This window comes from Mastomys coucha, unplaced genomic scaffold, assembly GCF_008632895.1.
Source record: "Mastomys coucha isolate ucsf_1 unplaced genomic scaffold, UCSF_Mcou_1 pScaffold15, whole genome shotgun sequence".
Taxonomy (NCBI): domain Eukaryota; kingdom Metazoa; phylum Chordata; class Mammalia; order Rodentia; family Muridae; genus Mastomys; species Mastomys coucha.
The window spans coordinates 154,027,006-154,037,881 of NW_022196897.1; the positions used below are offsets into that span (position 1 = coordinate 154,027,006).

At 56.4% G+C, this 10,876-nt stretch overlaps 1 protein-coding gene across 3 annotated transcripts in view; it reads right to left on the reverse strand.

Moving 5' to 3' along the window:
* Positions 1-10,876, reverse strand: part of Ripor3 (RIPOR family member 3) — a 75,462-nt gene that overhangs the window by 2,158 nt on the left and 62,428 nt on the right. For all 3 annotated transcript variants that reach the window (XM_031372833.1, XM_031372832.1, XM_031372834.1), the window contains 14 exons: positions 10,361-10,510; positions 10,207-10,270; positions 9,883-9,926; positions 9,637-9,762; positions 9,378-9,523; positions 8,144-8,273; positions 6,606-7,157; positions 4,177-4,307; positions 3,361-3,484; positions 2,774-2,909; positions 2,177-2,338; positions 1,396-1,557; positions 713-915; positions 449-532 (listed from right to left, as the gene is read on the reverse strand). In XM_031372833.1, the coding sequence (XP_031228693.1) occupies positions 449-532; positions 713-915; positions 1,396-1,557; positions 2,177-2,338; positions 2,774-2,909; positions 3,361-3,484; positions 4,177-4,307; positions 6,606-7,157; positions 8,144-8,273; positions 9,378-9,523; positions 9,637-9,762; positions 9,883-9,926; positions 10,207-10,270; positions 10,361-10,510 (2,214 nt within the window). The remainder of the gene's footprint in view (positions 1-448; positions 533-712; positions 916-1,395; positions 1,558-2,176; positions 2,339-2,773; positions 2,910-3,360; positions 3,485-4,176; positions 4,308-6,605; positions 7,158-8,143; positions 8,274-9,377; positions 9,524-9,636; positions 9,763-9,882; positions 9,927-10,206; positions 10,271-10,360; positions 10,511-10,876) is intronic.

The window sequence follows — 10,876 nt, forward strand, 5'->3', positions numbered from 1 at the left end:
AAATTGAGTTCAGGGGATTCCACTCAGTCCCTCGTGCTTGTAGGCACGTAGTTCTTGGCTCACTTTAAAGTCATATTAATACCAATGTTCAGTAGGCACACATCCCTGCAAGCAAGAAGGAAATGTGCCAAAGTGGCCACTTCTGCCAAAGACCAAGGTGATAGGCAGCTTTTACATTGCCATGTTTTATCTTCTTCTCACAAGAATTTGTCATAGTTCAAACATGTTCAACTGGGTAGGAAGTCCCTTGGTGTGGGTCCCTCTGCTGTGGGAGTCTGAGAGCTGGCTGTTCCTAGTCCTCTTGCTGCTGGTGAACCCCTTTACTGCCCCACCATCCCATCCCTCGTCCCAGTGAAAGCATTTCAAGCTATTGCCACCACTGCTGCTGGTGGTGCTTTGGCCCTCACCACTGGTGGCCTCCTGTCACCCGTGAGGTCAAGGGACTCACCCCAAGCTGCTGCAGAGCCATGCACGCCGCCTGCTGGAGCTTGGAGTCACTGTCATTCAAGGCATTGGTGTAGTACAGCAGAGCCTGGGAAAAGAGACCCGGATTGGACAGAGCCTGCAGGGCAGGAGCGGGTCCCCAGCTGGGTCGTGCACACTGCAAACGCTCCGGTGACCCAGACTCAGCCCTTCTCCAAACAAAACTTGGGGTGAGACCTGTCAATCTGGCCAGCTGTACTGTCAGGTGGATTGCCCCAAGAGTGATCACCTTTTCCCGGAAGCGCTTGTTCCTGGCTGCACTGGCCAGGCGCATTCTGGCCGCCCTGCACAGCCTCGGGGGTCCGTCCAGCTGCAGCAGTGCCCAGGCTTGAAGAGTCTGGGGAAGTGGCTGCAGCTGACTTAGCCGTTTCCCATGCAGCTTCCTCAAGGCCTTGGCCGGGCCTGCACAGCTCAGCTCCTCAATGAGAGTGACTGGAAGACAGGAAGAAGCAGGTACCATCGGTCGAGGCTTAGCCACATTAGTCACAGAGGGAACTCCAAGACAGGGGCATCACCACATCCCGACAAACATTTCCTACAAGTGGATGGGACACACCCTAAAAATGAGCAGAACCATAGGCCAGCCGTGGCACAGCGATATACACCTGAAACCCCAGCACTTGGGAGGCTAAGGCAAAAGGTTGGTGAGTTTGAAGCCAGTCTAGGCTACACAGTGAGACCCTGACTCAGGAAGAAACCAGAATAAACCCACACTTCTAGGCTGCCTCCTCTCCCTGGAGCTGCTCTGGACCGCCCACCTCCCTCCCTTAATTTCCAGCACAGCTGGCTGTGGTCTCACTTGATCTCAGTTTTGACAGCTAGAGGAGAATTACAGGGGCTCTGAATAGTGGCCCAAGGCAGAAGGAACGGGGTGTGCTCGCCTCCAGCCCACTGCCTGCCACTAGGCCCTACCTTCCTTGGTGAGCTGGGCGAGGTGTTGCTCCAGATCAGAGATGCTCTGCCGCTGCAGGTAGTTGTGGAACTGGAACCACGTGACCACCTGCTCTTCCTGGAGCCCTGCTGGGACCAATAGCCCACCACAGCCCAGCACCTGCTCCAGGAGCCTGCGACACACTGGCAGAGGGACGGGCCATGAGCGGAGCCGAGGCCTCAACTGGCCTCTCAATAAACATGTCTGTGTCAGCTGAAAGGGACTCTGGGAAAGGGGAGCCCAGGAGGGCTTTCGAGTCAGCAGACTCCTGGGTCTAGAACCTTCCCTACCCCAGAACTTGGTAGCACTTGCCAATAAGGTTCGATTTGACTCAGTTCTAGCCCCTTTTCTGTCTTTTAGTTCTTTATTTGACAGAGAAAAAGAACACACCAGCTAGCCAGTCACCACCACAGTGCACTGAATCCCAGAGCCAGAGCCCTGGAAATCCATGTGGTAACGAGCTGCTCGGAGAATGGAAGGAACTTCCAGACGGCAGATGCCACGCCCGGGAGCGACCTTCACTTGCTCCACAGGAAATGCTACAGCTGCTTTCACGAAGTGTCCAGCCTGATATCCGGACACCTGGGTGGCACATGCCTGCACACCTCTCTCTAAGAACCCTCAAAGGCTTGGTGGAAGAAGCCACAGGGATTTACAGCCTCCTTTCCTAGGGGCGGGGCTGACAAACAGAGACAGGACCCCAGCTGCAGGGCTGCCGTCCCCCCTATTCCCCCGGGGCAGGGTAAGCAAGGCGGACACTACCTATTTCCAGCTGGCCGGGGTACTTCCCTCGAACTCGATGCAGGAATGTCTTCTTGAGCTGGCTCAGGAGTGTGGAGGCAGGGCAGGCCAGGACACCTCCAGGCTGTGTGCACCCCTGCCACAGCGCCAGGCCACCTTTCCTGTGAGAAGCCTGTGGGATGACTGAGAGCCAGCAGCCACTCAGTAGCCTGGGCAGGAGCAACCAAGAGCCCCAGAAACCCTTCCACAAGGACCCGAGGTTGGAAATGAGGGCGGGAGACCCAATTCAGGGACCTCCTCTCAGACCCCTGTCACCCTGAAGGAACAGTCTTGACTCCCAGCGCCTTCCTAGTCCCTACTCACAAGATCAGCCACTCACTGCCATCCTGACTAGGAAACTGGACTCCCCAGACAGGTCCACAGGGGTAGACAAAGAACTGAGGTGACAGCCATTCCTTGGAGGGGACACCAGCATGTGGATGGGACTGGCTTCAGTGAACCGGCAGTGGCCTTGCCAGTATACAGAGTCAAACAAGTGTGCCACCTATGTAATCCACCCATCAATGGGAGAGGGAGAGGGGTAAGTCCTTGGGGCGGGGATGCCTGGTGGCTACTTACTCTCCTCCACCGACCTGGCCTTGCTGACCTGCTCAAGGTCAAGGTCTGAAAGCACTTCCAGAACCTGCCTTTGCTGCTCCGCTTCCTCCAGGAGGCAGTCCTCCACCATCCTCGACAAATTAGGGGAGGCCAGTTTCTGGAATCAGCGAGACACTCAGGTTACCCTGCATGGAGGTCTCTGCCCACAATGACCCACAGTCGCCCTGTCCCAGAGGTAGCTTCTAGACCATGACCTAAGCTCCTTTTCTCCAAGCTGAGCCCCCAGGGTCAGCCCACCCAAGGCCAGCTAGACATCACAAAACAGTGGAAAGACGGCCAACATCTGACTGAATCCGAACCTCCGGGAGCAGCAGAGCCTGAGGCCCACCTTGGATACTTTCTGAGGTTGAGCCAATTTGGACTGGCACAGTACCTACACATGTACCTCAGATCCCCCCGCTTGGGCTTGGCTCTCTTGAGACCCATGAGGTTCCTCACCTCCTGCCACAGAGCCTCCCTGGCTCTCAGGGTGGGTTCCTCTTACCTGGACCAGGCCCTTCACTGCCTACGTTCCCAGTCCCCACCCTGGCCAAGCCCCACCCAGACACCTGAAGCAAGGCTTTGCAGACTTGAAGGTGGACCGTGAGCAGTGTGTCCAGCTCAGGGGCACCAGCTGTGAGCTCGCTGGGTGACACCTTCAATGATGGCCGTGGAGGTGGAGGGCTGTCCCTCCTGAGAAGGCAAAAGAACAGAGTGATCATTGGATTAGCAAAAGGACACCTCTCCCCACCCCCACTCCAGCTCCAGATCAGAGACGGGGCTCCTCAATAGAGGAATGGGAGAGAAAATTGCCTGGACATCAGACAAATGTGCAGGGCAGGGCTTCCCCGGAGGCCCGAGGCTGTGACTCCCTCTGGGTGGTTACCCGAGCCTCATTTTGCTCTTCTGTGAACTGGGCAGGAAGCCTAGACCTAGAGCTCGTATCATGGCTCACAGGGCAGAGCTGAGCCCTACCAAGGCCCGACTAGCTTACCTAGTCTGCAGGAAAGGTCGCAGACTTGGAATCTCCCCTGTGGGACCACCGGATTAGAGGAAGAGGGGCAGTGCCCTTCTGTTATGCTGAAGTCTGGGGATCAGAAGTGGCCCTGATCGGGGTAGGTGGCACGACAGAGGTGGATGGCGGTCCAGAGTGAGTGGTGGGCAAGGCAGTTACTGTGGAGGTCAGCATGACAGCCACTGACGTCAAGGTCAGAGTTTGGCCGTGTGCTGCCGTTACTGCCCTAGAGACCCTCCGTGGCCATATAAAGGCTTGTGTGGAGAGAAGGTACCTTGCACAGTACAACTACACAAGATGGGGCCAAGGACTAAGAGACTAGCATGGGACCATAGCAGTCCAGAGGTGTGCCCATTCGGGGTGCACTCACTCAGGAGCCTGGGAGCCCCCAAACAGGGACAGTTCATCACTGGCAAGGTCGGCATTCAGAAAGGCAAAGCTCTCAAGGATACAATCCATCAGGCTCTGCGCTGACACGGGTTCCGGCTGCATCCCTCGGAGCTGTGGACAAGTACCAGGATGACGGCTTTGCCCTCCTACACCCTACCAGAATGTGATGGCCCCACCCCAGCCCCAGCCCCAGCCAGCCTGGCAATGGCTCAGATCTCAGCAGGATCTGAGTGTCCCACTTCCAGTGTCCCACTGAGACAAGGGAACATCACCAGAGAGAGAGATCTGAAAGTCCCCAGGTAGGGATCATGCAGGGCAGGACTCCCCCACTAGGAGGCGCCACTCTACCACGACTGACACCTGCCCCTGCACTGCAGCCTGATGCCTCATTTCTCAGCAAACCCACAAACCTGCTCTGCGCTCATGCTGACAGTCACCCTAAGGAGATTCAGCTGCTGTGGGTGAGCTGTGAATGGGAAGGCATGCGGGAGCCCCTGCCCACTGCTGGTCCAGCCTTCCAGAGACCTCTGTCTCCAAACCAGGGCTGCCTGCATCCCCTTCCATTAGAGTAAAACTCTGCAAGCATATGTGTGTGTGTGCATGTGTGCGCATGTATGTGTGTGTATGTGCACACGCGGATGGGCACAGCAGATTCTTGTGACTTGAGTTATGTCAGCAAACTAACACTGACCCACAGCCCAGTGCCACAGTGCAAACTCCCGGCCAGTAAGTACAAGGCCCACATGTGCACTTCTGTTTAAAAACAGTTTTCCTCTTCCTTTTTCTTGTGTGTGTGTGTGTGTGTGTGTGCTCGCGCGCGTGCATGCCCACAAGAGCCACTTAAGGATGACCTTGGGTGTCATGCCTTAAGAGGTGTCCGTCTGCCTTGTTTTTTGTTTTTGATGCAGGGCCTCTTACTGGGGCCCGGGGCTTGACAATTACGCTACCCTGGCTGCCCATTGAGCCCCAGGGATCCTGTTTCTCCTGCAGTGCTAACTCGCCTGTCTTCTCTTTATGTGGGTCCTGGGGGGTGAATTCAGGTCCCCATGTCTGCACAGCAGGTATGACTGAGCTGTCTCCCCAGTGCTGAGGACAGCTTATTTAGTAGTCAGTGCTGAGGCCCGGCACTTTTCCACACCTCCTGCCTCCAGAAGGCTCATTCAGCTCTTGAGGTTCTCACCACTAGACACGCTGGGACTTGTGCTTGGCATCATGAGCCCAGCACTACACGTGAGGCCATCCACACAGCAAAACTGCTGACAGACAGCACAGGTGGTCGAACATGTGACAGTGACTGGGAAAAGGACGGCAGTCACAGGTATACAGAGCAGCCACTGGCTCCAATCAGTGGGGAAGTTACACACGGAGCAGAGCCCGTGCATTGATCCCAGTGTGTGTGTGTGTGTGTGTGTGTGTGTAAGTTCAAGGCCAGCTTAGCCTCTTAGCAAGAATCAAAGTCTACAGACGCTCCGTGGATGACTCCCCTTCAGAAGTCAAGCTGAAGGTGGGGCCTATCGTTTTTATTGTTCGTAGCTGTTTTCCAGAAAAGAGAAGTGTCTCGATGGTGTTTTGAGTAACTGTGCTGTTGCAGGGTCATACAAAGTGCTTATGACTCTTTAGAATACAGGAGTGTGACAGAAGCTGTATGCCTGCGACCCAAATGGTTTCTCACGTAAATGCTGGAAAAGTACAAACAAAGGTGGTAGTCTTCCTCAAATTCCTGCTCCTGGCACATGTGAGCAGGGTCTTTTTAAGGTGGTAGGTGGTGGATTCCTTCAAGACATTAGACAGAATATAAGAAGAGAAGCCTTCTCCCAGCTGTGCTCATGTGAGAATGAAGTCTGGAGGGGGGGGGGGCTTGGAATTTTTGAAGATGCCTGTGTTGTATAGTTCTGAGGAAAAAGAAATGTGTTATACCCAAGAGTGGGCTCATCCGCACTTGCAGAAGTTGATGTGTGGGGTCTAGATTTTATTTTATGTATTTAAAAATGTCAACAGAGAGAACCATCCATCCAGGCCAGCAGCTCTGAGAGCCACTGAGAGACTGCTTTTGGCTGAGCGGGGAAGGTTATGGATGGCTGTAGAGATGAGGCTGGCAAGTGGCTGCAAGGCCTTCCATAAATCACAGACCCCACCCACCCACCCACATCCGAAGGCTCTCGATGGAGCCAGGTTCTGGCTGGACATGGAGCAAATTACTCACTGTGCGCTCCGGCCTCCCCTTGGTATTCTTCTCCGAGGCCTTGAAAAGTGGGGAAACTGAGCATGAGGGAGACTCGGCCCACCCAGGTCACATAGAGGCAAGGCTGGGATGCTAACCTGGGCTGGCTGGTTGCCGCACCTGCTCCCTAGCCTCAGGCTCACAGCAAAGCGACCCTGCTGTCCTGTGTGTGCACGCAGTGGGCATACCTTCAGCCGCTCCCTGAGGCTAAGGACTTGGTACTCCAGCTCCCTGAGCTGGGGCTGCGCGGGGTCTGCAGACCGCAGCAGATCCAGGACCTCCTGCACAGGCCCCTCCACTCTGTCCCCCACATCTCCATCCTCCTGGCCCTTCCGGCTCCGTGGCACCATGGGGCTGTGGATGGGGGCGTCCTGCAGCAGGGCCAGCCTCTCTCTTCCCAAGTCCCTCCAGCCAGGCTGTTCTACAAGCACACCCCCTGCTGGGTGAGCCAGGCCTGACAGCAGGCCCAGAGGTGGAGGCTCCTCCCTGGTCTCCTCTTCTACGCAGGCTGTGGGACCCACAGACATAGACAGGAACCCCACATCTGAGGTGGATGCCGAAGTACTGGTCTCAGTGTCTCTTGGGTCCTCAGAGCTGAAGGAGTCCATCTCCAGCAGCTCCTGGCTCCGGCTCCGCAGGCGGGGACCCTGGAGCTCACTGTCAGACAGGTAGCCGAGGATGGAGGTGGCCCTTGGCCCACCTAGCAGCAAGGCCTGCTGCAATGGCTGCTGGAGGACAGACTGGGAAGGAATGGACAGACCGGGAGCAACCTCAACAGCAGCCCCAGGGACTGTGCTGCGACCCCTGTGCGCCAGGTGCTCAGGATGATGGAGATCTTCCAAGGCAACGGGCATCCAGGGGTGCTGATGCCCTTGTCACCCTCTAACTTTCCCTTCAGGCCTCAACTTCATAGTTTCACCCTCACCATGCTCCTGCCTCAGCACCTTTGTGCTGACAGTGTCCTCTGCCAATACAGAGGCTGAGCATAGAGACCAAAGCAGATGGAGGGGTGGGACACCGGAGAGATATGGCATCTGAGCTGGGACCCTCAGTGTTGAGAGCATGTGTGCAGGGTGGTTCCAGGGTCTGGGACCCTGGATGGGTGCAAGCTTGGGAGGATATTCCCACTGAAGAGTGTGTATGGCCTGTGGCTAGCTACAGCAGTGCACTGAAATGACCTCCATCTCTGTTGAATAAACACACAATCACACACATATACATACACAGCACACAACACACACATGCACAGCACATACACACCCACAGTGCACATATATGTATACACAATACACACAGCACACACATACACACAGTAAACATACATATATACACAGCACACAACACACACACACACACAGCACACACACATATATATACACAATACACACAGCACACACACAGCACAAATATACACACCACACACATACACACAGCACACACATACACAAAGCACACATATACACACATACACAGCTCACACATATACACGCACAGCACACACACATACACATACAGCACACACATACACAGCACACATGCATATACACACACAGCACACATGCATACACACACACAGCACACACACCAGGCAGGTCCCAGACCCAGCTCAGTTCCCATGGCCTCAAGCAGCAGAAGACAGAGCCTCAAAAGCTGAACCCCACGCAGGTCATGTTCCTCACCACCCAGCCCCAGAGCTCCTCATCCTCCTAGGAGCAGGCTCACTTACGAGATAGTATTTGTCCCGGAAGCTGGGGGTGCTGGGCGGTGTCCAGGTGTATAGGGAGCCCTTCCTGCTGCCCATGGAGAACCTGCCAGTGGGGCTGGGTGACACCAACCTGCACTCAGAGTCCAAGGGGCTACAGGGAAAGAGCAGAGACCAGCAGGGACTCAGGGGGGACCCAGGGCTCTGCAGTCATAGGCAGCTCCCTTGTCTTTCAAAAGAACGTATGCAAGAGAGCTACAGCTCCTTCCCACAAGCCTATGGGCTGCAGAGAGATCCATGGTTGGGTTGTTTACATGAGATGGGAATGGTGGCTCTGAGATGAGGCATTTACTTGGGTACGTATCCCCTCCAATAAGCAGAGCCAGAACTGAATTCACCCTGATTTTCTCTCATCTCGAAGCTTTCAAGTCAGCTAGCACTGATATTCATGATACCCTCAGAACTTAGTGGACTTGGCCAGGGAGACCAGGGGACAGCATGGCCCTCAGCTGAGGATAACACCAAACCCACCATGAGAGCCTACACCCCAGAGACAAGAGGTACCTCCACCTGAGGAGACCTGTGGCCAGCAGGACTCAGAACTTAAGAATGGCTGGCCTAGGGTGGCGTGCACCTGAAGGGATCCTGGGTGACTGAGTTCTTAGCTCTTTCCCACCCTACCACACCTGCTCTGGGGACAGGGAGGGGCACCCTGGAAATGCAAGATGACTCTGCTCCTGACCACCCTAGAGACCACAACCCCTGATGGTGGTGCAGGATAGAGCGCCCCCAACTCAACAGACTGTTCTGAGCCTGGATCCCATAGTGTGGGACCTAGTGGAGACCTCAAGATAACAGTGCAGCCCTGGACTGGAAAGAACAGGACATCCAACAACAGGAGTCATGGGAAGAGACCTGCACTGGCAGAAGAGAGCCCCTCTGAGAAACTAGGCAAGAAGAAAAATGCCTCGAAAGCACCAGGACTCAGCGGCCATGTGTCCGAAAGCAAGTGGAAATCGAGGTCACAGGAGGCATGGGGGAGGAGGGGACAGGACCACTGTAAAGGTCAGGCCAGCCTGGCTGTGAGGACGGGATGGGGTGGTGAGGACAGAGAGGCCTATGCAGGAGCAAGTCTGGGGTGTGTGAGGCTCCTGAGAAGCAGGCAGGACCACTTGGTTCCCCTGTACCCCGAGCTGGGGCGGTGGGCCTTGGTGAGGGCGGGGAGCACAGCCACTGAGGGCAGGTGGCACTCACTCACTTCCACAGCAGCTCCAGCTGCAGCTTGATGGTGCCCAACTCTGTGATGTCCACCACCACAAGCTGGGGCCGTGCTGTGAAGAAGTCCACCACGTCACATGTCACCGCACCCACCACCATCGAGCTCAGGCCTCGAAGCTCCGTCACCTGAGCACAGGGGACAGGACGGTGGTGGTGTCTGAGTCCAGCACCCAGGCTCCAGGCTCCACCCTGGGCCCTGCCTCCCCACCCCACCCCCCCCCCGCGCCCCATACACACACCTTGATCTCCAGGTTCTCGTGCACCGTGGGCACGAAGACCCTCTCCTCCTCATCCCAGGTCTGGCTGTCATCTGGCTCTATCCGGCCCTTCAGCCGCCATCGCTGACGGCCCAGGCGCATGAGCACCTGCAAAGGAGACAAAGAGAGAGGTGCAGAGGCAGCCCCAGGGGAATCCACTCACTGCCTACCCGGGACCTCCCTCCCAGGCCTAAGGACATGGACCTCCCAGGACCTCTCTGGCTGTACCTCATACTGGTCTCCGGGACAGAGGCGTGCATAGCCCACCAAGCCTGGAACACAGAAATGGGGTTAGTCTCCTCTCCACCCTGCCCAGGGATCCAGGGGGACTGGGCCTGCCTGTGTAACATGGGAAGGGACAGGAGGTTTCATGGTCAAGAGGGTGGAGGAGGTGGTACCATACCTTGGAGAGCAATGAGCCCACCTCCTGTCACAAGTGCTGGCCTCTAGACCCTGGGACTCTGGCTGCACTGCCAGGCTGCCTCCCCCTAGGCAGGGTCTCAGGGCACCCGGGAAGATCTGATACCCAGCACAGCCTGGCTTGGCACTCACCTTTCATCTTGACGTGGAACTCGCCCAGGTGACCTTCCAAGGTCCCCTCTATGAGGCACATGTCCTGGAAGGCCCACAGTCTGATCAATCACTTGCCAGCTCCACCCCCCTACCCAGCAGCCCAGAGCAAGGGTGAGCAGAGAGAAGGCCCCACCTCCAGGCACTCCTGTAAGCTGCGGCCCAGCTCCTGCAGGCTCTCGCGGGAGGCTCTGCTCTGGGTGCTGTTGCTGAAGGCACGCTGCATGTTGGAGGCTCCGTCTCGCAGACGCCACTGAATACAGTAGCCTTCGTAGAGTTCATCCACCTGTGGTAGACATGCAGGCTGTGAGCTGCCCTGAGGGACAGCCCATGTCAACCATCTGCTCCCCACAGAACTGTCCCCTGGGCCGGCCTTGCCCTGTGCTCCTCAGGGTTCTAAGCCCACCTATAACACCGCAGCACCTAGGATCACTCACACACATTTGAGCACCGTAGACACTAGTGACTATGTCATGCACTGTCCCTGCCTGAGTACCAACTGAGGAATGGAAGGTACGCTGCCTACCAGTGACACCCCATGGTGCCCAGTGACACCCCATGGTGCCCAGTGACACCCCCCATGGTGCCCGGGACATCCCCATGGTGCCCAGTGACACCCCATGGTGCCCAGTGACATCCCATGGTGCCCAGT